General features: G+C 42.5%; 2 protein-coding genes, 1 long non-coding RNA gene and 1 pseudogene across 6 annotated transcripts in view; all 4 read left to right on the top strand.

The window, feature by feature from the left end:
* Nucleotides 1-27,414, top strand: part of LOC146472173 (uncharacterized) — a 241,432-nt gene that overhangs the window by 60,074 nt on the left and 153,944 nt on the right. The window lies entirely within an intron of this gene.
* LOC146472178 (uncharacterized) overlaps nt 1-27,414 on the top strand; it is a 137,781-nt pseudogene that overhangs the window by 19,645 nt on the left and 90,722 nt on the right. The gene's annotated exons all lie outside the window — the stretch shown is intronic.
* The window catches only part of LOC146472186 (uncharacterized), a 34,061-nt gene extending 6,647 nt beyond the window's left edge, over nt 1-27,414 (top strand). The window contains exon 2 of the long non-coding RNA XR_014866601.1: nt 26,679-27,414. This is a non-coding gene — a long non-coding RNA (uncharacterized LOC146472186). The remainder of the gene's footprint in view (nt 1-26,678) is intronic.
* LOC146472185 (uncharacterized) lies at nt 820-27,414 on the top strand. The gene is made up of 6 exons (XM_085119630.1): nt 820-859; nt 13,400-14,627; nt 15,034-15,120; nt 16,196-16,306; nt 17,771-25,391; nt 26,142-27,414. Exons 1-5 carry the CDS (start codon nt 839-841, stop codon nt 21,235-21,237), a joined length of 4,914 nt encoding a protein of 1,637 aa, XP_084975756.1. The 5' UTR covers nt 820-838; the 3' UTR covers nt 21,238-25,391; nt 26,142-27,414.

Here is a 27,414-nt window from a genome sequence, read left to right as displayed (position 1 = left end):
AATATCTCCCCCAACAGAAGGGTTTTTTTGCATCGCCCCATCCCCCCCTGGAAATTAATTCCAGTTAAGCTCTTGGTTTTTAAGATCCCCTCCCCTAGGAATTTCTGATTACCACCTTCCTTGGGGTGGGTATGGATTGCTTTCTGGAACTGCACATTTTAAACAACAAACCAACAAATAACATTCCTTAACCTTTCCTATATTCCTCTACAAGTAAACAAACATGAAATATCTCAGATCACTACCAAGGCTAATGCTTTGGTGTACGGAAGAAAATTTGTGATGCAATCTCACATAAGTGCTGTTCAGGAGTGCATCTTATGTCTAAGAAGATCTGTAGAAAATTCTTTTGGTTTCTATGAATCACCCATATTTGCAAGTCCACCCTTTCTTGATGCTAAACTATGGTCCATGTAATTCCCTTTCTTGAGAAGCTGTTTGCAATGCCACTCTAGTTGTCCCAGCTGGTTTTAAAATTAATTTCCCAGTGACTATAAGCTCAGTATGAATACAAGTTATGGCTGCATTAAGTCTGCTCTTGCATTTATAAGTTTGTTTACATTGAATAATACACATGAAGGGTTATATAGTCTGCTTTTAAATCCATTATATTCCAAATATAATTTTATGTAGGTCCTGCTACTCCAGTGGCTAGTACTGTGCATGTACATGGGGAAAAGATAAAACCTTGTCAGTGTTGTAGGATTTCTATTTGAAAAAGTAATGCTGAAGCAAACATGAAATCCCATGCAACCACCTTACTGAAACAAGCTTTTCTTTCTATTTACAGTTTTAATTTAGCATCAGAGTTGAAGGTTGTTTCTGAAGGCTTCCTGTGATGTCCAGGTTGACAATTAAGGTAACTGTCAGTCTGTGGTAATTGAATTGATATAGATGCATGTAATGCTCATCTAGAATATTGTACAGTCAAGATGCACTTTGTGTGTGCATATGCATTGTTGGTCTGGTAAACAAGAGCTAACCCCAGGGCGGGTGTCCATTCCTCCCCAGACTAAGCTAACCTTACCCCTGTGAGGTGCAAGAGGCCGCAAACCCCAGTGCTGCTATTCACTCTCCCTAAACTAACCTAGTCATACTCCTATGAAATGCCCTGTGGCCTGCCGAAGCCGCCGCCGCCACGAACACAAAAATAAAATGCCACAGCTTGAATGCACTTCCGTTTAATGAAGGAGAAAAAGGCGAAATACGAAGAAACAAGTGTGCTAGTGAGTGATTCGACTGAAATAAAATAAAACGGGAATTATAAATTACAAACTGAAACAAAACAACAAGAACTACGCGAAATAAACAAACCAAAATATACAAGCAAACAACTAAGAGAAATACTTACAAAACTGTGGCCATAAAAAAACTTGAAAGTAAAAACGAAATGCGAAGTACGCTTCCCAGAAGAGAAATATGCCCGCTCGCAGAACACGACGCAATACAAACTTGAGATGGAAAGAAAAATAACCTAGCTGGTAAACATTAGCTTATATACATGTACCGACGCGGTATGTAAATTTTTACGTAACACACTGAAATAATTCCGTGTAAACTTCTTAGGGATACATAGAATTCTAGGCGCAACATTCCGGCCCCTGAACTTAAAGCGTTAAGTTCACTTAAACTTTTTAAGCGTCTAGAAAAGTAACGAAAAATAAATAAATAAATGTTCTGTCTTAAGGACATTTGAAAGTTCAAGTTCACAAAAGTGATCGGCGTTTCCTTGAAAAGTCCTCCTTTAATGACAGTTCTCAGTTAAGGTCCTGTTCAAGAAAGCACAGCTTCGCAATCGGTCTTGTCAAAGTACATTTCTTGGTTGCAATCTTTGCTGATCTAACGAGATTATCTCTTCCAGTATGCACTTCAATGATCCGACCCAAAGGCCATTGTCCACGTGGAACTCTTTCATCAACAACCAAAACCAAGTCACCAACACAAAAATTCCGTGACGGTCTTGTCCATTTTTGGCATTCTTGAAGGGCAGGTAGGTAACTTGACAGCCATCTTTTCCAAAATACATCCGCTAAGTACTGAATTTGTCTCCAACGGCGCTTGCAGTATAGATCATCCTTAGAAAAAACACCTGGTGGCATGCTACCGTTTGGTCGCAGGAGCAATAAATGGTTGGGCGTCAAAGCTTCGAAATCTGTAGGGTTGTCGCTATTGGGCGTTAAAGGACGACTGTTCAAAACACTTTCCGCTTCAGTCATAACGGTGTGAAGAGCTTCTCCACACACCAGCTGATCCCTCAACAAACTTGCAAGGACTTTGCGTGCAGACCGGATTATGCGCTCCCAAACTCTCCCCATATGGGAAGCTCCAGGTGGATTAAATCTCCAATCAATATTCCGTTGCTGAAGAAACTTCTCGATTTTCCGATGGTTCCAATCATTTATGGCTTCTCGAATTTCTCTCTCTCCTGCGCATAAATTGGTGCCGTTGTCACTTCTTATGATCTTTGGATGACCTCTGCGATTAATAAATCTCCAAAGTGCATTGACAAACGAATCTGTATCTGTATCTCTATGTGAGTGGCTCTCATGGTTAAGCATGTAAAAAGGCATCCATAGTGCTTTGCAATACTCCTACGCTGTTTGACGTACAATGGCCCGAAGAAATCAATACCAACGGAAGCGAACGGTGGATGATCAGGGGTCAGCCGATCTTTGGGTAAACTCGCCATCAGTTGTTGTCCGCGAACAGCATTCTGTCTTCAACAAGTAAGGCATCTCCCAATCACTCTTCGAACAGTAGCACAACCCTTAACAATCCAGAACCTTTGACGCAAGCTTGCCAACACGTATTCCTGGCCAAAATGCCCAACAAGCTCATGATGTTCCATGATGATAAGGCTGGACAAGTGATGGTTGCTTGGTAACAAAATCTGATGCTTTGCTTGGAAATTTATTGGAGCATATTCGAGTCTGCCTCCGACTCTAAGAATTCCCCTCTGATCCACCCAGGGCCTCAACTTGTAAATTGAGCCACTCGAGCCTGAACATCTCAGTACATGCTTCTGCCAAACCAAAGAACTTGACCTCTTTTGAGCGTCTAAAGCTTGAGGAAATGACACTCTCTGCACATATTTGATTAGCTCAACTTCTGCGGTCCTTATGTCTTCCAAAGAAAGTTCCTTGAGTGGCAGACGGGCGTCCAAAGGATTATTAAGTCCCCTACGTGAATAAAGCTTGTTCTTTATGAATTCTTTGAAGCGGATAAGCCAAGCGACACCCCTCTTCAACTTGTACCAGGAAGAATAACGTTGGATCATCGAATTCAATGTTGTTTCTGGAAAAGCCAAAAGATGAACTTGTATTTCCTTTTTGATTTCCAGATCCTCATCTAAAGTCTCGTGTAAGGGTTCTGGGAAAGTAGGCCAGAAACGTTCATCTTTCCACAGGAATTCTGGACCGCTAAACCACTGAGTGTTATGAATCATCTCATCTGCAGTTGCTCCTCTGCTAATTAATCTGCTGGGTTATCGGAAGTCGGCACGTACCTCCACTGGGCAGGCTCAGAACCATCATGTATGACTGCAAGTCTATTGGCGACGAAGGTATGAAACCTCTTGTCCACATTCCTAATATATTGCAGCACAGCAGTAGAATCTGACCAGAAAATTGACTTGTCGATCGCAAACTCCAACTCTTCACGAAGTACTCGGTCAATCTTGACTGCGAGGACAGCTGCCGACAGCTCCAGCCTCGATATGGTCATCAGTTTTACATGGGCTAGACGAGATTTTGCCACAAGAAAGTTGCAATGAACCAGGCCGTCTGCATTTTCAAATCTTACATATGCAACTGCCCCAAACGCCACTTGGGATGCATTGGCAAAGTGGTGAAGCTGAGAAGACAATATCTCTCCAAAGTTTCCTGGCTTAAGATGCTGCGACACGACGACTTGAGAAAGCTTAGGCAGGTTTGCGAGCCATGTCTTCCAGTGCATAGCTTCCTCTGATGCAATTACATCATCCCATCCTAATTTCTTTCGACAAAGGTCTTGCAAAAGCTTCTTGGCAGACACGACAACAGGTGACATCAGCCAAAGAGGATCATAAACCGAGCTTGTTACGGATAAAATCCCTCTTCGAGTGAAACGTTTGTCCTTTGGTACAACCTTGAAAGTGATTGTGTCTGTGTCCACATTCCATTGAACTCCAAGTGTTCTCTAGAGGGGAAGATTGTCGTTAAACAAATCCAAATCCAACACTGACGGAGCTCTTTCGTTCTTCGGAATGGTCTCTAGCACATCTTTATCATCACTCAGCCACTTGGTTAATCGAAAACCACCTCTGGACAACAAACCACAAAGCTCAACCCTTAAGCGCACAGCAACAGCCCTTGAAGAAATCGACTTAAGACAATTGTCAACGTAAAAATTCTTGAGCACAGTATCGATCACTTCATGTCCAAAATCGCCATCGTTGTCCTGGGCAGTCTTCCTTAAAGCAAAACTCGCGACGCTAGGCGAAGAGGTACTACCAAAAAGATGAACCTCCATTCTGTACTCAACTGGTTGCTGTCTCACATCGTCACCAGGCCACCACAAGAAACGAAGAGCGTCGTGATCCCTTGGGTCAACTCTCACGTGATGAAACATGGCCTCGATATCTGACACAAGGGCAATCGCTTCTTGACGAAATCTGTTGAGGACACCAAACAGGTTGTTGGTGAAATCAGGACCATGTAACAGCTGATCATTCAACGACGTTCCTTGAAACTTTGCTGCACAGTCGAACACTACTCTCAACTTATCTGGTTTGTGGGGGTGGAAAACTGCATGATGCGGAAGATACCATAGAGGCTTGCCAGTGGGGTGGAGTTCCTCATGAGGCACCCGATGGGCGAACCCTTTGGAGATGTAATCGTTGATTGTCCCCTTGTACCTTTGAAAGAATTCTTCATCGCGCAGAAACCGTTTCCTCAACAACTGCAACCTCTGCTCGGCCGCCAATCGATTGTTTGGAAGATAAGGTGGCTGATTTCTCCAGGGAAGAGCTACTTGGTGATGGCCAGAGACGATTTTAACTGAATCCTCCATCGTTTTTAGTGCCTTCCGATCTTCTACGGACATAGCCACTTTAGAACTGCATAACGCATCAACGAAATCTGTCCTCCAAAACTTTTCTACTTGCTGCAATAAAGCCTCATCGTGATCACCTCTACTGCTCTCCAGACGTACAAAGTTCACATTGAAATTGGAATCTCCACCAAACCTCTCAACAGGTCCCATCAAAGTCCAACCAAGTAATGATCGAACAGCTACAGGTTCTCCCCTTGCACCACGTCTCTCTTCCAACACCCAAAAAGCCTCTGGAGCATTGCATCCAATGAGCAGCCTAACATCTTTCCCTTGGATCTCTGGAAGCTCAATGTCGCTCAGATGAGGCCATCCTTTCACATCTTCAGGCACTGGAATACTTCGACTTGAGATATTTAAGCAATCAACGGACCACACTCTCGGTATTTCCAATGTTGAAGCACCATCCAAAGAACTAACGATAAGCTTCAGCTCCAAGCCGTACTTAGCACTGTCCTTCCCCTCTTGTGTGGTCAGGAAGAAATCTCACCGTTCACCCTGAAGACCTAACTCCTTCACCAGCTCAGAATCACAGAGAGAAACATCTGATCCATTATCCAGGAGAGCGTGCGTTTCTAGCATACGACCAGACAAACTGTCACGTACTTTGACCGGAACAACTCTGAGGCGTATTCTCTGCTCGGTTGACTGGCAACGGTTGTTTTGGTTTCTTTGATTTCTTGCACCGGCCCCAATCGCATAACTCTGAGTAAAATGACCTCCACCAGAACTTGCATGACCTTGGATATTGTGATATGCACCGGAAGCTGAACCAACGCCAATCGTGTGACTCTGCGTGACACAATCTCCACCGGAAGTTATATCAGCCCCAGCTGGGTGACTCAGGAAATCACGATATGGTCGGGAAGTTGTACCAGCTCTAATGGCGTGACGCTGAGTAACACCATCACCACCGGAAGTTGCACCAATTGTCATTGTGTGACTCTGGCTAACACGATCTTCAACTAAGCGCGGATGAAGAACTCCTTCACGAAAGCGATTGACGTAAATGTTGCGGTTCGCAGACAGCTCCGTAGGGGGGTGGATCACCGTCATATGCTTCCTGTTACAACCTTCAACATAACAGGCACTCTTTTGCAGGCATCCCCTGGCTATGTGTCCCATCTTGAAGCAATTGTCACACAATCTGTGTTCTCGCAAAGTGTTTATGCGATCGGCATACGATTTTCTTTTGAACTCCTCACAGTTCCATAACTGATGTAGGCCTGCATTTACAACGCACTTCCCGGACCCAACACCAATACCTTGGTTCACAGCAGAACGGCTGTTATCATTAAATGTGCTACTCTTCACGTTGGAGGAAACAGGCTTGACTGAGCCCCCTTGAGCCGCGAAGGTTGTTCCCCGTGATGAGCTGCTGGGCCTGTTAGTCTTTTTGGTCTTCTCTCTGTCACCAGCAACGATGTTTCCAAATACAGGATCGTTCACTGCTCGGGCTCTCTTGGACACAAACTCGGAGATGTGGTGAATTCTAGGTGTCAACCCCGACTCTTGCAAACGATCAGCAACCTCTAACCACTTGATTCTAAGATGAAACGGAAGTCTTTCCACGACGCTCCTCAGGTTGTTGGCGCTATTGATCTCGTTCAGGTATCCAATGGATTCCAACACGTTTTGAGAGTCTCTTAATTGATCCGCAAAGGTCAGCAAACCACGCTGGTCGTACGGCTTTAACGGAGGACCTCGAACTACCCTATTGAGGTGCGCAGTAGCAATCTTATATGGATGTCCTAAACGTTCCTCAAGCAACGCTCTAGCTGTCTGATATCCAACAGCAGGGTCCAAAGCCGAACAGCTGCTAATGGCGTCCCTTGCAGTCCCTGTGCAGAACTGCAACAAATACGAGAGGCGCTCGCTATCATCCGATGCGTTTCTTGTGATGCTGTTCTCAAACGTCAAGCGAACAAAATTCCAGTAGACGAGTGGATTTCCGTCAAACTTGCTAATGTCAGGTTTTGGTAAGGAGAATCCTTGCTTAATCGTGGACGCCATTGACTGGAAGGTCCTCTGTTGAAGTCCAATCATTTGTTGCTGCTGATGCAATAATTGTTCAAGGTTTTCACGGTAATTAGGGTTTCCACGGTCAAGGCTAGCATTAGGCTCACGGAAAGCAGGATCGCGCTTCCATTGAGAGACAGGATCTAAATCGGAACGCGCGTGTAACGTGTTCGTCTCGACTCTCGATGGCAAAGGCGCGTGTGTAAGTGCAGACTTCGCCTTAAAACCGGTGTCCGGAAAAGTAGCAGTTCGCTGATCGTCGCCCTTGGCACGTGGAACACCGGATGCCGGGGGTGGATCGAAGGAATACGCCAAATGATCCTTGTAACCTTCTCCTTCCTCTAAAATTTGCACTCTAAGACGCGCTTGTTCGATTTTATTTTCGACCTCCAATAACTCCTCCTCGCGCTGTACTACCACACATCTTTGCTGCAAATCGAATTTCTTCTTGAGTTGCTGCAACTTTAACTCAGCGAGAGCCTCTTCTACCTTGACCTCTTTGACCTTCACCGTTAAACGCGAAATTGCTTTGGAAACCGAACTCGGCGATTTTCTTAACACCGAAGAAGAGCCATACTGGCTGGCTGAATCATTCGCATCCACCGAAGGCTCCTCTGAGAGCCATCAAGCCACTTCTCAAAGCGCTGAACAAACCGGCGATTCTTGTCGCTTAGATCTTCGAACCACGTTGTTGCTTCAAAAATTTCTTTCGGATCGTCAAGACACTGCACGTAAGCTTCATGAGCATGCCGAAAGTTCGTGAATGCTGGTTCCAGGTTAGCTAACTTGCCACGAACACATTCATACTCTCGCGAAACCATCAATGCTTCAATCTCATTTCGAATCCTTGTTACGTGACCCTTATATCCTTTCCGTGACGTTTTCAAATTTTGTTTCAACTCTAAGCGAGGAGTGCCACTCCCTAAGCGGTCGTCGACTCGACGGTCCTGTGAGAACATGTGGCCAAAACCAACACGGTCGCTGACATAAACTTCCACACGGTTTTTCGAATAAATGTGGCCGGCCGAAGCCGCCGCCGCCACGAACACAAAAATAAAATGCCACAGCTTGAATGCACTTCTGTTTAATGAAGGAGAAAAAGGCGAAATACGAAGATAACGTATACCCCAAAACAAGTGTGCTAGTGAGTGATTCGACTGAAATAAAATAAAACGGGAATTATAAATTACAAACTGAAACAAAACAACAAGAACTACGCGAAATAAACAAACCGAAATATACAAGCAAACAACTAAGAGAAATACTTACAAAACTGTGGCCATAAAAAAACTTGAAAGTAAAAACGAAATGCGAAGTACGCTTCCCAGAAGAGAAATATGCCCGCTCGCAGAACACGACGCAATACAAACTTGAGACGGAAAGAAAAATAACCTAGCTGGTAAACATTAGCTCATATACCGATGCGGTATGTAAATTTTTATGTAACACACTGAAATAATTCCGTGTAAACTCCTTAGGGATACATTGAATTCTAGGCGCAACATGCCCAATACCCCAAACAAGAGCTAGTGATGTAACCCCAATGCAGGTGTTTCCCTCCTCAAACGAAGCTCAACTTACCCCCATGAGATGCAAAAAACCCCAAACAATACCTCTCCCCAAGACAAACTAAGCTAACCTTACATAGTTCTGTGAGATGCTCAATCCCCCAAACAATAGCCATCCCCTGGGCAGGTGTCCATCCCTACCAAACTAAGTTAACATTACCCCTATGGCATGCTAGGCAATACCCTTAACCCTAGGGCAGGTGTTCACCCCTTGCAAACTAAGAAAACTTCACCCCTATGACGTGTCCAATCCCACAAACCATAGCTTACACAGGGCAGCTATTCACTCTCCTCAAACTAAACTATTCATACTCCTATGAAATGCCAAATACCCCAAACAAGAGCTAACTTCAGGGCAGGTGTCCTCCACTCCCAGACTAAGTTAACCTTACCCACTCCCCTAAACAAGAGGCACCCCCAGGGTAGATTTTCACCCTCCCCAGACTAAGCCAACCTTACCCCTTTTATGTGCCCAATCCCACAAAAAAGAGCTAACTCCAGGGCAGTTGTTTTACCCCCCCAGACTAAGCTAACCTTACCCCTGTGAGGTGCCCAATGCCCCAAACAAGAGCTCACCCCAGGGCAGTTGTTTTACCTCCCCAGACTAAGCAAACCTTACCCCTGTGAGGTGCCCAATCCCCCAAACAAGAGCTGAACCCAGGGTAGCTGTTCACCCTCCCCAGACTAAGTTAACCTTGATGCTGTTATGTACCCAATCCCCCAAATAAGACCTAACCCCATTGCAGGTGTTTCTCCTTCCAAGACTAAGCCAAACTTACCCCTGTTATGTGCCCAATCCTCCAAACAAGAGCTAACTCCTGGGCAGGTATTCTCTCTCCCCAGACTAAGCTAAACTTACCCCTGTTACATGATAATCTCCCAAACACAAGCTAACCCTAGGGCAGGTGTCTGCCCCCCCTCCCCTCAGACTAAGTTAAACTTACCCAATCCCCCAAACACAAGCTTACCCCAGGGCAGGTGTTCCTCCTCCCAAGACTAATCCAAACTTACCCCTGTTATGTGCTCAATCCCCCAAACAAGAGCTAACACCAGGGCAGGTGTTAAACCTCCCCAGACTAAGTTAACCTTACCCCTGTTAGGTGCCCAATCCCCCAAACACTAGCTAAACCCATTGCAGGTGTTCCTCCTCCCCAGACTAAGCCAAACGTACCCCTGTTATGTGCCCAATCCCCCAAACACAAGCTAACCCCAGGGCAGGTGTTCTTCCTTCACAGACTAAGCTAACCTTACTCCTGTTACGTGCCCAATCCCCCAAACACAAGCTAACCCCAGGGCAGGTGTTCGTCCTCCCAAGACTAAGCTAACCTTACCCCTGTTATGTGATAATCCCCCAGACACGAGTTAACCCCAGGGCAGGTGTTCCGCCTCCCCAGACTAATCCAAACTTACCCCTGTTATGTGCTCAATCCCCCAAACAAGACCCCAGACTAAGCTAACCTTACCCCTGTAATGTGTGACAAACGAGCACTAACCCCATAACAGTTGTTCACCCTCCCCAAACTGAGCTAACCTTATCTCTATGAGGTCCTTAATCCCATAAACAAGAGCTGACCCCAGGGTAGCTGTTCACCCTCCCCAGACTAAGTTAACCTTGCTGCTGTTATGTACCCAATCCCCAAAACAAGACCTAACCCAGGGCAGGTGTTCCTCCTCCCCAGACTAAGCCAACCTTACCCCTGTTATGTGCCAAATCCCCCAAACACCAGCTAACCCCAGGGCAGGTGTTCTTCCTCCCCAGACTAAGCTAACCTTACCCCTGTTACGTGATAATCCCCCAAACATGAGCTAACCCCATTGCAGGTGGGCAGGTGTTCACCCTCCTCAGGATTGGTGATCACCCTACCCAAATTAAACTGACATTACTCCTATGAGGTGCCCAATCCCCCAAACAATAGCTAACCCAAGGGGCAAGTGTTCACCCTCATCAAACAAAGCTAAGGTTACTCCAATGAGTTTTGCAATCTCCTAATCAATACCCATTGCCAAAGCAGGCTTTCACCCTCTTCAAACTAAGGTAACCTTACCCCTGTTACGTGCTCAATTCCCCAAACACGAGCTAACCCCAGGGCAGGTGTTCTTCCTCCCCAGACTAAGTTAACCTTACTATTGTTAGGTTCCCCCAATCCCCCAAACACGAGCTAAACCCATTGCAGGTGTTCCTCCTCCCTAGACTAAGCCACACTTACCCCTGTTATGTGGCCAATCCCCCAAACACAAGCTAACCCCAGGGCAGGTGTTCTTCCTTCACAGGCTAAGCTAACCTTACTCCTGTTACGTGCCCAATCCCCCAAACACAAGTCAACCCCAGGGCAGGTGTTCTTCCCCCCCAGACTAAGCTAACCTTACCCCTGTTACATGCCCAATCCCCCAAACACAAGCTAACCCCAGGGCAGGTGTTCTTCCTCCACAGATTAAACTAACCTTACCCCTTTTATGTGATAATCCCCCAAACAGGAGCTAACACCAGGGCAGGTGTTCCTCCTCCCCAGACTAAGCCAACCTTACCCCTGTTATGTGCCAAATCCCCCAAACACCAGCTAACCCCAAAGCAGGTGTTCTTCCTCTCCAGACTAAGCTAACCTCAACCCTGTTACGTGATAATCCCCCAAACACGAGTTAAGCCCAGGGCAGGTGTTCTTCCTCCCCAGACTAAGCCAACCTTACCCCTGTTATGTGCCCAATCCCCCAAACAAGCGCTAACCCCAGGGCAAGTATTCACTCTACCTAGACTAAGCTAACCTTACCCCTGTTATGTGCCCAATCCCCCAAACACAGCTAAGCCCAGGGCAGATGTTCTTTCTCCCCATACTGAGCTTACCTCACCCCTGTTACGTGACAATCCCCCAAACTCGAGCTAACCCCATTGTAGGTGTTCCTCCTCCCCAGACGAAGCCAAACTTACCCCTGTTATGTGCCCAATCTCCCAAACACGAGCTTACTCCAGGGTAGGCATTCACCCTCTCCAGACTAAGCTAGCCTTAGCCCTTTTACATGCCCAATCCTCCAAACAATAGCTAACCCCAGTGTAGGTGTTTAGCCTCCTCAGGATTGTTGATCACCCTACCCAAATTAAACTGACTTTACTCCTATGAGGTGCCCAATCCTCCAAACGATAGCTAACCCAAGGGCACGTGTTCACCCTCGTCAAACAAATCTAAGGTTACTCCAATGAGTTTTGCAATCTCCTAATCAATAGCCATCACTAAGGCAGGTGTTCACCCTCTTCAAGCTAAGGTAACCTTACCTAAGCTAACCTAATTGTGGATATCCTCCCCATCCTAAGCTTATCCAGTTCTCCTACAAGATCTCGAAAACTTGCAAGCAAAATGGGTGTAACCTTAGGCCAAGTGTGTATACTTCTAAGGTTCATGAAACCCCACCCACGTCAGTTACCAAATTTCTTGAAGTAAAGATGAGAATTGCTTTTCTGTGTCCTTTAGACTGGCTAGCTTAATTTTTGGATGACTTTTTCAGCTCACCAAACAAAAATTAACCCCAAGGGAACCTTGGTTATTGTTGCCACACACAATCTTTCAAAAGTTTTCTAGACTGGGTTTTTAAAACTCCTATTTTTTTTATCCATATCCCAAAGTTGTAACTGCTTAAAATCCTGCCAAAAAGTTGGATGTTTTCCTCTTTTTTTTTTTCTGTAAATTGCAATAACAAAATTGACCTGGAGAACAGCTACATTGCTTAGGTCACTCTCTCAACATAACCAGTTTAACAGAAATCATATTTTTACCAATGATCTTGCTATTTTCATACAACCACCGTGGTGCCTCCTATACAGACCTGGAAGCCCATATACTGCTAAGTCTTATTTGAGACTCTGTGCCTTAAATAGCGCCTAGGATGGCACAAAAGTTGGCATTATTTGACTGCCAAAACTGAATTTAAAGCAGTTGCACTGATAATTTATTGTGGCTTGTTTTGCTGGTTAGTGTTCAGTAGTTTTGGGCATTTGAATAGAACAGTAACTGCGCAGAGATTTCTATTTACTTCTCAAACTTTTTTATCCTATAAATTGAAGCTAGAAGATTGTATTTTGTTGCTTTTGTTGAGCTCCCATCAAATTCTAAGCTGTGTTTGGCTTTCTGAACATTTTTAAAAGCTGGCAACACTCAGTAGGGCCCAGTTTCTTCTGGACCAGGCATCAATTTGCTAATAGTTATTAATAGACAGTCTCCCTGTTGATTTGAAATTCGTGTGAATACCTCTCTGATACGTAAGATAACAAAATCAGTAGTAAGCTCAACTGAATTTACCAAGAAACAAGAAGCTATTAATAACTTGTTACCAATTTTATCTGAGACACAGGGGAACAAGGCTTCTTATTTTCAATCTACAGTGTTTGTCTGTCTGTAAAGAACATTAAATTTGTTCTTTTGCATGATCATGAAAAAAAGATATTGATTTTCTCATGCTGGTGAAAGTTTTGGATGGTATGGATCCCACCTAAAACTTCTTACTAATTTTATCAGAGTGGGTTGGGATAACACCTTCAGTTCTGAAAGCTCAGATGCATTCAGCTTAAACGATCCATATTTAAGCAGCCTTGTTAAATTCAATCAACTTCTTAAGCTCAATAGATTGACGCATACTGACCATTACATTACACTTCCTCAGAATCTGGTTTTGATAACTGCCCGGAATTAACTCAAAGTGACATTTCCTTCATTAAATTGAACACACGTTTGTTTTAGGATTCCTCCTTGCCTAGCACGTCAGCCTCTACATCACAGGAATGCCTAGACAGTGGGTCAACTTTGGCTTCCAACAGGAGACTGAAAGTTACACTGTTGAGTAGTGAATGGCGATCTACAAAAGGAGGCTTGTCAACCATTAATAGAGAACTTGCCATCCAGTTGGGAAAACACAAGAATGTGGAAGTCAGTATGTATCTCCCTCAGTGCGGTGAAGAGGATCAAAGAGTTGCTGCTAGTCACAATGTCCATCTCATTGAAGCAAAAGAACTGATAGGTTTCGAGCCCATTGACTGGTTGTCCTCTCTACCAGAAAACCATTGCATTGATTGGATAATAGGACATGGGCTGCCCCTTGGCCGACAAGTACAACTCATCCAACAACGTCACCACTGTAATTGGCTTCAGGTTGTTCACACAGCTCCAGAAGAACTGGGAATGTTCAAAGGGTACACTGATGCGATCCCCAAAGGTGCGAAAAAACACCTAGCAGAGATAAAGTTGTGTGAGTGTGCAGATCAAGTTGTTGCAATTGGTCCCAAGCTGGCAGATGCATATTCCCATTATCTCCGTTACCGTCAAAAGGGTCAAGCTGTATTCCAGCTCACACCAGGCATTTTCTCTGAATTTTCTCATGTGAAGCAAGCCACGGAAGAAAGTGGGACATTTTGTGTCTTGGTGTTTGGTCGTGGTGATTATGAAGATTTTGAACTGAAGGGGTATGACATTGCCATGAAGGCAGTTGCCGAGTTGTCTGAAAGTTCTTACCAGCTTGTGTTTGTCGGTGCACCATCTGGAAAAGAGGATGAAGTAGCAGAAAGGTTATGCAAGCATGGCATTGACCGTAAACAACTGAGGGTGCGTTCTTATGAGGAAAGCAGAGCTGAACTAGCCAAACTGTTTTGTGAAGTTGATCTTGCTATAACGCCATCAAGAACGGAGGGCTTTGGACTGGCAGCGCTTGAAGCTTTGTCTGCTGGTCTTCCTGTGCTTGTCAGTGGTAACTCAGGTCTTGGAGATGCTTTAAAAAAACTGCCGTATGGCTCTTACAGCGTCGTGAATTCGGAAGATCCTAAAGAGTGGGCCAAGGCAATCAGGTCTGTTCGTGAAAAAGACAGGGTTGTACGGCTTGAAGAGGCTAAAGATCTTTGTGGAAAATATGCACAGAAATACAGTTGGGAGGAGCAATGTTGGAGACTTGTAGAAACGATACTGAGCATTACGCAAAGTAAGTTTCTCCTTTTGAGATGATTTTTCAGTGCAGTGTACATTGTGCTAGGACCATAACGTAACTGTGGTTAGTATATGGGCCCAGTAATAGATTGAAGAAACCATCATTTTTTTCTTTAGCTGTGAGAAGTCTATCATGTATTACACGATTTTTCAGGCAGCGTGAGTTAGGATCTCAACAGTAAAATAGTGTACCAGTAAATTGATACCGTCAGTTTGTGTCTAAATTATGACAGGCGGAATAGATTCCATTGTTATTGGATGTGTTGGTGTTTCTTCAGGTTCTGGTACTGACAAGGTGCTTGTAAGTTGAGTGCTACTACCATGAACAAAAGTAGTTGATTGATGCAAATGCTGTAGCTATGTTTCTAGGTATAGTGGTTTTTTCCTGTTTCTTCTTTTAGGGGCCAATGCCAGTAAGGAGAATGGAAGGGACATGGCGATCCTTGAGGACAAGAAGGATCCTTCACTTGTTATGGAGATTCAACAAGGTACAATCGTATGATGTTAAATGTCTGCTGGATGAACATGTTAACATGAACAAGGTCCCTCCTGATCATGTCACCTAGACTGGGCTCTAGCACCCTATTAATTTGAAAAGTGGAATTTTTACCGGTTTTAATGTACGTAGTGATCATAACATTGTTGAACATTTTCAGAAATGGATGTTTTCGATTGAACTTTAAAAAAGGAACTGACCATTTTAGGAATTATTAAGCACAGTATGTGTATGGAAAACAGGATTTCTGGCCCAAACTTTTAAATATCAGATCTGGATGATGCAATAGACGTAGAAGTTGTATGTAGTCCTTGTTTCTCCTGCAGTCAGGAAAATCAGCAGTTGGGGTCGAAACTTTGTGAATGAAACTTTGAAACTTTGAGCATTTGTTCTTTGATATTAGGGGTTAAAGAGTGAAATGGAAAATGCCCAATATATTGTCTTCTTTATCAGGTCATAGATTATGGTAACATTGCACTGTCTTTCGCTTCCTTGCATAGCACATTTGGTAATTGTAGTTGAGGTGGCTCAAGGAAGGTACTTCCTGTTGTTGGTGTGCATACACTCTACACATCTCAGGAATTTTCGAGTAATTCGATTTTTTGTGGACAGAGCCTCTCAATAACGATGAATTTTGGGAAGGTTGTGACTGCTGGAAAAGCAAACATTTTGCAAGGGCTTAGAGGAATCGCGGAAGAAAATTGGGGTAACGGCGGAGTTTTTAGAGGTAGATGAGCAACATTCTGCAAAATTACCTTCATTGCTGCATATTTAAAAGCCTTCTCTGAAGGGTGCGCAGTCACCCCCAATTTTCGTTTCGGATCCAAATAGCCTTTGCTAAGATCTGCTTTTCCTTAATAGTCATAAACCAGACAAAACTAACTTGGTATTAGGTGACACCTTCCTTAACAAAGGGAGCTCTTAGTCTTAGTATCACCCAGCCAAAGTCATGACACTCAAATACTAACCTCTGAAAACTGTGATGAGCTTTGTCGCTTGTGAACAGAACACCAGTATTTCAGAAACGCAAGGAGTCACGCATCCAGCAATGTATTTTTTCCACCCAGGTTCATCTGAGAAGCAGGAGTCAGCAAAGGGCAAAAGACCATTATCTCCAAGCACAGCATGCACTTCAACTCCAAAGCAGCCCAAACTAACAACTAGTGAAGGTCTTACAGGTAATTCTTACGTTATTTAATTTTTTAAAGCAAGGATCAGAAAATATCATTTTTATGGAAGTACTACCAAAAGTCAGTTGTGCTTGTAGGCCTGGGGAAAGGAAGTGCATATCAGTTCTGTCATTCAGTTCATGCCATTTGCTATTGTAGTTTGTTTGTTTATTTAAATCCACTGACCTTCAAATTGATATGGTGACTACCTGCAAGAGTCCTTGTTAAACTGTGCTAGCTAACGTTTTGTCAAAATTAGTTCTTTCAAAATATTTATTTCTCCTCCTTGACAAGAAATAAGCCAGAAATACGGAAGGTAACAAGAAAACCACTGCTTACCGGTACTTTATTACATCACTGTAGACATTGCAGAAAACACCAGACTGACAACAAATTGCAAACAGAGAACGATGTTTTCTGGTTTGCAAAACATTACTTCAGTTGAAGACGTTGAAAATTGGTGCAGGCAGAGTCTACAACAGGAAAGCAATTCGAGGAACCAGCAGTGCGACAAGCCGCTGAATCTTTCATGAGTGTCTCATAATGTGTCCCAGCTCAAGTGCTCACGGACGCGCGTGGTAATGCGGCGAGTGGTCTCACCAATATAGCTGGCATTACAGCCAGTGCAAGTAAATTTGTAATAACGCGCGAGCGAAGTCCCTAATTGTGTAGCTTAAAGGCCCGTTTAAACGGTTTCAACATTTGCCCAACGTTCGTTTAACAATAGTTGAACGGCGTTGGGCTTATGTTGGATGAACAAAGCGTTCAAACGGCTTGAATACCATTCAACATTTTCAAGATTAAAGGAAATGTTGAATCGATGTTGAATGAAAGTTTAATCCAGTTTAAATTTGATCCAACACACTTTCAACAAGCTTTTAACATTTTATGTTACGATTGAAGGACCTGTTCAAACGCCACGTCACGCCACTTGGGCCCCTTATGTAAGTTAGAAGGTGCCTACGTGGGTTTCACTCTGCGTCCCTCTCGGATAGTTTTACTGTTGTACATTCTGTCTACACTAATTTCCAACTCAAACCGAAGGAAGCGATGCCCATTAAGTGAGCAATGCGTATTCTTAATCAACATGTTAGACGTGCTAATCTGGCGTTGTCCGTGTAACACCTCTTTCTGTATCTATCATTGTTGTAGCTGACGATGGCATTTGAACATGTCGAAACATGGTTTGCAAACTGAAAAACGTCGTTCTCTCTTTACAATAGACATTAAACTGAGTTGAAAAAAATCTAGTTAACTTTTTCCTTTTTACATGCCATGCATAGTCAGCAAAACTGCAGGTTTTAGAAAGGGGAGTGCGTTGGTGTACAAACGGGGAATTCGTGCAACAATTGGAACTAAAAATCCCTTATCTCAGGGTTTTTGATAATTTCGTCTCGCCTTGGCAAAGATCCTTATTTTAAGCGACCAAGACCTGAGGATCACCTGAAAGAAACAATTGTCACTTTTTTGTAGGTACCGACAACGCAGTTGTTGAGAAGTTGCTCAGAGCAGAGTACAATAGACGCGCTCACTTAAGGCCGCTTCTTTGGGACAACACTATTCAGTTACCTCTTGAAGATGTCTACACAAGATTGAAAATAATTTCAAGAGCAAAAGCAGGCGTTCGAACAGAAGGTAATGAGGTGAACGTGTATGACATCTTTAGGGCTCTTGAGAAAGGTGAAGATGTCATGACGCTTGTTGAGGGAAGTCCCGGAATTGGTAAAACGACTTTTTGCCTTAAACTTGCTCAGGACTGGGCAAACAAAAGCACTGCAACAACGTTTACCTCTCCCAGTTTTGAATTTGTACTGTTGTTAAAATGCCGAGACATCGATGAAGATATCATGGAAGCCATCATTGAACAACTTCTGCCAAACGATATCGAGGAAAATACCAGAGAAAAGCTGTTGGATTTTCTGAGGGACATTCATAACCAGGAGAGAATTTTAATTATTTTGGACGGTCTTGACGAGCTTCCCGAAAAATCAAAGCATTACGTGGATAAACTGCTTCACAGAAGAATTCTTCCATTTTGTTATGTCCTGGCCACTTGTCGACAAGAGAGAGGAATTGACGTGAGAAAGGAGTTTGTTTTTGACGTTCTTTTACAGATCGAAGGATTCACTGAAAGTGCTGCTTTTGATTATATCAGAAAACATTTTAAGAGTGTTGATCCAGTGCATTCTGCAAAAGGAGAGGGACTCATAGAAGAAATAAAAGCAAACACTTTATTACATGCCCTCCGAAACAATCCACTAAATCTACTTCTCCTATGTGTTATTTATGAAGACTATGCAGGAAAACTCCCATCTTCCCGTACTGAGCTTTACCAAATCATTGTACGGTGCCTTTTGAGAAGATATTGTACAAAACACGGTCGGAAGGCTCATGAAGACGACAGAGATTTAGAAAAAGAATTTGAAAAGGACATCCTTGCACTTGGAAAGCTAGCTTGGAAATGCCTGCTGAACGATCGTCATAGTTTTCGTGAAGACGAATTGAAAGAATTGGAAAGGAAAAATGACAAGTTGGTAGCTCGTGGACTAGGTCTGCTTTACAAGGAGGAAAGTTTGAAGAGATTAAATCCACAGCATGAATACTGCTTTCTTCATAAATCTTTTCAAGAATACTTGGCTGCATCATATATTGCGCACAAGTTACGAGAAAACGAGTTCAACGTGTTTGAGCTTTTAGACTTTGATGATTTGGTCGGAAAATATCCACAAGTATTTCTATTTGTAGCTGGTATGCTTGGTGAGGAAGCGAATATTCTATTCAGTCAGATTGGCGAGAAGCTTTGCAGCTGTGGATGGGTCGGCTGGCCCGATATCAGTTATGAGGAAGCAACTTTCTTCATTGAGAGCTTTGTTGAAAGTGGAAATGCTGAGCGAATGGCGTCTACTCTTTGTTCTTTCATACCTTTTCCGCTGAAGATCTCGATTTACCGAGATGACAATTTAACTTACCCCGAAGAAGAGTACTATCATTGGAATTGCCGGCACTTTGTTAATGTTCTGAAGGCCTGCCAAAGCTTTTCAACTTTACAGCAGCCTGTCAAAGTTATTGTGACTGACTCAAACTATCTTGACGAGAGCGAAATGGCAACTGTCGCAGATCTCCTAATATCCTGCTCGCACATTACGACTCTAAGCTTCTCTAACATTGAGTTGACAACAAAAGCAGCCAATGTTCTGTTTGATGGGTTAGCTGCTAGCACCAGTTTACTGGAGTTTATCCTCACAGTGTCAAACGACATACCTTGTGATGCGGCTGCTATCATTGGTAAAGGTTTAGCTGCAAGCAAGACCTTAAGAACAGTGACATTTGCATTGTCGGAAGAGTGGCGTGAGGCTTGGGCCTCTGCTCTTGAAGAAGGGTTATCTGCTGTTACACCACTTACGTCTGTTGTTTTAAAGATTTATGGTCCAATGAGTGAAACTGCAATAGAGGCCTTAGAAAAGCTTTTTACAAACAAATCCTTAACTTCTCTGTCTCTAATTATTTGTGGTGACATGCAGGATTCGTTGGCTGCTGCAGTTTGCAAAGGACTTGAAGGTCCAACCTTTTTAAACTCTCTTGATCTTCGAGTCAATGGAAATCTGAGTATTTCTGGTGCCAGTTTGTTAGAAAGAGGACTAACAAAAAATCGTTCATTGAATTGTTTCAGAGCGTTCGTCTATGGACAGGACCCTGAAAACTGGCATACCGTTTTGAAGAATCTGCGTTTCTCAAAGAAGGCACCAGTTGTCCTTGAGTTTCACCCAGACACTGGCAGCAAAGTGACAGCCAATCATGTGGCCTCTCTACGTCCTGTTGTCCTTACGAATGAGCTAAGTCCAAAACAGCGCTTGACTGTCAACCTTTGGGGCGAGTTGAGTTTAGAAGGGAGTGAAGGTCTATGTGATTTATTGGCACGATTCCCGCTGTGTAGTCTGAGTTTAAATGTCCACGGCAGATTAACTGATGGTTTTGCTGATTGTATAGCGAGATGTTTTGTGCCACCCAAAGCTCTGTTTTGCCTTACATTGAACATATTGGGGGAGGTGAGCGTAAGGGGAAAAGATGTCCTTCAAGAAATGTCACAAAACAACCAGGCAGTTCTCCTAAATGTGAACGACTCATGTGTAGTTTCAGATGAATTGTTTAGTTGTCTAGATTGCTCTGTCAATAATTCTTCTCAAGTTAAAGACGGCGGAAAAAATGAGCTCAGTCTTAAAATTAACCATTACGAACGCGACGACTGGAAAGACTATGTTTGTGATGTTCTGACTCAAAACGCATCGCTAACTTCGCTTAATCTTACAATCAACAACTTTAGACATGCATGTTTCCCGCCGCAGGCTTATTTCGAAGACCGTTGGGTCCATTGGGAATACGATATGAGTGATGCCTTGGCTGCTACATCGGTTTCTGCATTAAGTCTGACAATCAACAACTATAGCAGCTTTTATCAAGAGTGGGGAGCAGACCTTTTAAGTCCTTTGGACAACAATTCATCGTTACGTGTACTTACTCTGACCATTAACAACTTCGAAGACCTTGGAGGAGTCACCTTATACGAATATTATGTAGAGGGAGCTTTAGCAGCAAACAAGTCACTGACTACACTCACTCTGATAGTGAATCAGTACAGTGTCCCAGATCACAAGTGGCTGGACCGCCTGGTTGGCGGTCTGAAACACAACACATCAATAACGACATTCAATCTGACCGTCAACATCTTCAATGAAATAAGCGAAGACTGGTTACCCGAACTTTGTAACATTTTGACTCAAAGCGACTCGTTGAAAACATTGAGATTACAAGTGAGTGACCATTGTGCAACAAGTAAAGGCCAAATGTATGACTTCAGTAAGCTTTCGTTAACAAGCAAATCACTGTCCTCGATTGATTTAACGGTAAGCTTCTATGGGATGACAGAAAGTTCATCGAATTAAGACCATCAATGAGAAGCACTGGGCTTATTCTAGAGTGTGAGACTTCGAGGTTTCCACAAGTTAAGATGTTTTGGCGCAGAAAACTTTCACGGGTAGGTCAAAAGTAATGCAGAAAATTTTGTCAAACAGCTACTGTTCCACTGCAGAGAAATTAACGTCTGGATTACAAGCGGCCGTTGACAAGTTTAGCGCTCTGTATAAGGCTTTGTATTGGGAATAACATTTTGAACTTATGGAGCTCATCTTGAAGTGCCATGCAGTAAACATGCTCCCTTTCGGTAAATTTTTGTTATGGGGGCTTATTCCACCGTTTTGAGCTTTCTTTAAGACCAGTTATTTCTTTCGTTGGTTTTATTTAAGGTGGCCCGCTTCTAACTATTGGATCGTTGGTAACATTTTTGAATCGAATCTTTTAGGCGGAAAGATTCAACTGATTTCATTGAGTTTCGGCGCCCTCTATAAGAACTGTTTGAACTTTGAGCAGATTTTATTTATTTTGTAATAATAGTCGAAATTTTTGAGAATTCAGGTTTTTTTTTTGCAATTTTGTAATAAGAAGACAGATTTTTTTTGTCTTATTTCATCAAATACTGAATTCTTCAACCTCTTAATTTTCGCATCTGCAAGTTTCGTGGAAATAGTGACGTTACAACTCGATACGCAGAAAGTTGGTTAAATTTACTTTGACATTGCTATGTTCTTGCATTTAACTTAGCTGACACACATGTTGTGGAACAGTGCAAACGGACTATCTCTCATCTGAAAGGCTAATGTCACCCAGAACTTAAGTAAAAGAAAGGAACCAATCAGAATCCAAAAGGCGACCACTGCTCGCACTAGAAGAACTGGCATGGTTTTAGATAGCATGCTTACTCATCAGAATTATGGCGTATTTGTCTTTTAATTTCCCAAACATTCTGAGTATTACAGTTGCATTAGCATAATATTTCTAGAGTAAAGGTACCTGGCATCTTTCTGTGTAGCGACTTGTATATTCATGATTGCCTAAAGGCGCTGTTGCACTAGGCAATTTTTCTTGCAACTTATCTCGCAATCTTGTTGCACCGTTGTGACACAAGTTGCACGGATCGTTGCCTAGTGTAACATGCCCTGAAATGAACATGCCTTGCAACGTTTTTGTTGCAGTCGCCGTCGTACTAAGTAGAACGGACTTCTACCTCTCGCAACGATTGCGACAACAAAAAAATTGCGTGACATGTTCGTTTCAGGGCATGTCACAGCAGGCCACAATTCGTGCAACTTGTGTCGCAACAAAATTGCGAGACAAGTTGCAAGAAAATTGTCTAGTGTAACAGCGCCTTTAAAACTTGAGAGCTCGAGGCTTATTAAATGAAATAAGGAAAACATGGTTTTAAAAAATGTGATATCTGGAACGTTTTACCGCCACAACAGAGCAGGTACGATTTTCTTAAAGTTCAAACATTTTTCATTTAGTGTGCCAAAACTCAAAGAAATGGGTTCAATCTTCCTACGAAAAAGCGCGATTCAAAAACGCTACCAACGCGCCGATAAAAAGGAATGGGCACCTTAAAGGGGCAGTGTCACTATGAATAACCGAAAAACGTATTTGTTTCAATGGAAGCGTTAAAATAGTGGTTGATTTTTTGTTAACAATTGCCCTACTAGTGCACAGAAACAACTATCAATTATGTTTGGCTGCGGATAGCTAGGATGGGAGTGGATTGTAGTTGTTTTTTTTTTTTCAATGTCGTTCTGTGTACTTTAGAGAAGTCGCCAAACGTTGATTATGGTTTGTTCATCCTACGGGAAAAACCTTAATATTTCTTCCCTATGTTGTAAGAGCAATTTCATGTTACAAAACAGGTTCTTTGTCAAATATTTGAGCCGTTTCACTTTGACCAAAATGCAAAATCGCTGTGACAGTGCCCCGTTAATGTCCAAAAGCTTCGATTTTTTATTCCTCATACAAACTCTTTTTACAGAGCGCTTAAGGCCGCTTGTAACTTAGCACCGCTTGCACTCGAAGGTGACGTCCCGACTCCTTGCTCGCACGCAAGCCTGTCTTGTGGTTGTGCTCTAAAGTCTTATGCTTCTTCGCATGCGTCAACCTGTCTTTCTAATAGTTAATCATAGGTCAGCCGTTGGGTGGTTTGGGGCGCTTTCTAGTCAGCCAAACGTTCCTGTTTTAAGTCTGGAAAAAAATAGATGCTGATTGGAACAGCATTTTCTGTTCCATTCACGAGTTTCGTGCGTAACCAATCAGCTTACGTCGGAGAAAGCGGGCCCGAGTAGGAATTGCCGAACAGAACGGAAGTTTCTGGCTCCGATTTTTCCAGAAAATTAGGCAAACTTCACGACGTGTACCCGAATTTCCGTAATTTTATTCCGGAAAATTTCAGTTCCATTCGATTCCTCGCCCAAATGTTTAGCGTCCCTTGTCTTCTCTTGACTTTAAATTTATTGGCCACTTTTATATTCTCGCCACTCAACATTTAAACAAACCTTCGCTTTTTAAAGGGAAAGTCAAAAGTAGTATACACTAAAATACTCTGACGTGAAGATGAGCTGTTTTTGTTGCTCTGTTACTAAAATCAATAGGCTACATGCAGGAGTTTAGTACGAAAAAAATCTTGTTGTAATCTTCAGTCATTACTTTACTTTCCAAAGTAAATGAAAATATTTTTCCATTAGTTGCAAACTTGAACCTGATTGGCAGATAAAAAAACTTACATGATAGTGCAAGAAGAAATGGGAATTTTTTCGCAAATGGAAAGGTAATCCTGTTCCAACCGGTTGAAAGACGTTCGTTTGGTCCGGAAAATCTCCGTTTGATTCGGAAAATCTCCATTTTGTCGGCGCATTTCGACCATTGAACCGAACATTTTAGCTGAATGGAAAGCGTCCCAACTCCTCTTTTGCCGTTCGGAACGGAACATCGGAAATTCCATAACTTTGTCACTTTTCCAGTTTCCAGCCTCTGAACAGGGACAGTCGTGCGGGATTGTAAACAGAAAACACCATTTCTTTCGCTTGGTATGAGAAAAACCTTACCGTCAAGCGTGGTTTTCATTAGGACATAAGCATATGCACAAACACCGCTTAAGCAAATGAGAATACCTGCGACATCAGCATAAGCACAAGAGGAATGCACCACCCCACCTTCCTTTCTCGTGCTTATGCTTATCTTTACTACCGCAGTTTTTACAAACAAGAATGGGGACGACATAAGCCAAGCACAAGGCAGTTAGCCGTTTCGTCCGCCAACTTGCTTAACATCGAGGGGAGCTTGTATCGAGAATCCCGTTAAGAATGGTTTTCTGTGCGTGCGTCTGTCCTTATGCTTATGTACTCACTTGCTTCTCTGTATGCTTATGATTTTGTCTTAGTGGAAACCAGGTCTTATTTAGCGGTGTTCCCAAACATCCGGGTTTGCGCATGTCTTAGATTTAAGTATCATAGGATCATATTACACCAGTTTTGTTCGTAGAAGATTACCATCATTTTCCATTGGAAAGCAAGGCGGAAAAGGTGGAGCTCTGGAAACGTGAGTGATTGGATACTTTGGCTTGTACCCCAGTGGTAACAGGAGCCTCTATCTGTATTAACTCTTCCAGTCAATCAATTCCTGAGTAGATCTATGTTTTAGAACTGCTTTTCCCTCGAAAAGGGGTGGCGTATGACAATTCAATTGTCATCGCTTTTCTTTGATTGGGTAGCTAAACCGTGGGCGGTTCAAAGGTCCCTTGAGACTCGTTCTAAAAATAAACCTACTTGGGAAATGGTTGACTATAAGGGTTAGTATAAGAGATGGAGGCTCCAGGTCATGAGCTCTTGAATATTGTCATTATTCGTCCTACTGTAGACACTGTTTGTTGCTAAAGCATTCTTTAAAATTTAGATTTTTTTAAGGCTTGAAAACGCACGTGAAACCGCAGAAAAATGGCTTATCCAAGAGTAGCCTTTAAAAGTTGTTTTCTATTTGAATTAAGGGCCATAGCTTTTTAGTGTCAGCTGACACTGTTTTTCTTTAAACCTTTCACAACCAAAGTAGCTGAAAATCAAATGTGGGTAAGAAGCCTAATTTGGTTTTTGTAAAGACACTAAGCGAACGTGAAATCGCAGAGACTTGGCTTATCTAAGAGTAGCCTTGTAAAATTGTATTCAGTATTAAGGTGGCCGAACACAGTTTTTCCAGTACACAGGTGTTAGTAAACATTATTTGAAAACTACGTACTTCTGAGTACCTGAAATTAGCATGGTGCAAGATTAACTAAGAAGGAATAAATTTTGATACTTCTTGTTGAACAAGGTGCCGTTGCCATGGCAACGCAGCAAGCTATTAACCGTCCACAAATAATGGTTTTTCTTAATTTTTAAAAAATGCACTCGTTAGATTTTTTCCAAATTTTTTATCCAGAAAAACTCACAAAATACTGACATAGTGATGCTGCTTTCATGTATTTTAAATGTTGGTTTTGCACTTTAATGTTTTTTGAAGATACCCTCTGTTAGATTTTGTTTTTGGTTTGTAGGCAAGTTACGCTTTTAGAAAACTACTGTTTTGTCAAATTTCACGAAATTCTAACGAGCGGTTACTTGGAAAACAGTTCATTTCCATTAAAATAACCAGTCACAATTTTTGTTCAAATGCGCATGCGTCTTTTAATTAGGGTTTCTCAGAAAGATGAAAAGCGTACAAAAAAGGCTTAGTTGATTGTGAACTCACTTTCTTTGTTCGGCGATAAATGAAGAAGGATTCACAAACGAGAAACTAAGTTATTTTAAGAGAAAAACTTACCTTTGTGATCCATTTGGTATAAAATCGAGGGATAGATAGTATTTGCTTACCACAACCATAGCGCGCGCTTAATAGAATCACTAACAGAATCTGTAAAGCGCGCGCTGTGTTCGGCCACCTTAAGTAAGGGCGGCAAAGCTTTAAGTGTCAACTGACACTTTGTTCCTCGTTAAACCTTTCACAACAAAAGTAGCTAAAAATCAAATGTGGGTAAGAAGCCTAATTTGGTTTTTGTAAAAAAGCAAAGCGAATGTGAAATCGCAGAGCTCATCCAAGAGTAGCTTTGTAAAGTTGTATTTTGTATAAATTTTTGCATAGATTTTTAATTATGTACAATTTTATTACATACATTCCTGTTAAACCATTGAGGGCAACAGCGTTTTGAGTGTCTACTGTCACTTTGTCCCTCGTTTAACATTTCATAGCCAGAATAACTGAAAATCAAATGTGGGTAAGAAGCCTAATTTGGTTTTTGTAAACTTGGAAACAAAAAGAACGTGAAATCGCAGAGACATTGCTTATACTTGTAACGTTGTTTTCTGTATAAATTAAATCAAATGTGGGTAAGAAGCCTAATTTGTTTTTTATAAAGAAACAACAAATCGAGAGCATTAAAGTACGTGGAGTACTCGAATAGTTTTATCATTCTACCACAGGAAAGAAACTCTGAATAGCTTTCATGTGAATGGTCACACTTAAGGATTTCGTCCACAGACTTCATTTGAATGCTACCACTTCATTCTTTGCAGTTAGCGATAGATTGTTATTTACTAAGAGTATGTTGGGTAGCTTTTCAACGCAGAAGTCTCGAGTCTGGACGAGCTTTTGAGACTTTCAGTGGTGTATAGAGCGGTTGTCATTCTAGTGTTGTAAACCCAAAAACCTAATTCATTGCTCTGGCCAATCACAGCAGACGAAAAGAACATTTAACCAATCAGAATTCGAAGCAAATACATGTTACCGGCGTCAAGCGCGGGAAAACGAGTGCGAGCCAGTTTACGATTGGTTTTGGTTTTTCTTCTTATTGGTTGAGAAAGTGGCGATTTCTGATAACCAATCAGAGCGCAGTAAAGCAAAGCCACAGCAGACACGAAATTCCTTTCGACGCTTAACTGAAATCCGCTCTATAAACAAAAATATTTAAGTATTTTACAAAGTTAATAATGCAACAATTGTTGCTGCCCTTATAACTTCATGGTTTAGAATAGGCATTTTGTAACCTAAATTCAAGCAAATTGCGATGGGTAGCGGCATTGTAATGTTTTACTTAGCTGCAAGGAACATTTTTAAACAGACCTGTACAGATTAATTTTTTGAGCCGGCAGTGTGTAAAACTTCTTAGAATATATAGGATTGTTGTATGAATTTCTTAAAATAAACTTTGCTGGTAATAATCA

This window comes from Pavona decussata, unplaced genomic scaffold, assembly GCF_977016875.1.
Source record: "Pavona decussata unplaced genomic scaffold, jaPavDecu1.1 SCAFFOLD_100, whole genome shotgun sequence".
NCBI classification, from domain to species: domain Eukaryota; kingdom Metazoa; phylum Cnidaria; class Anthozoa; order Scleractinia; family Agariciidae; genus Pavona; species Pavona decussata.
Note: the sequence above shows the minus strand (reverse complement) of the source record. Positions and strands in the feature narration are given on the sequence as shown.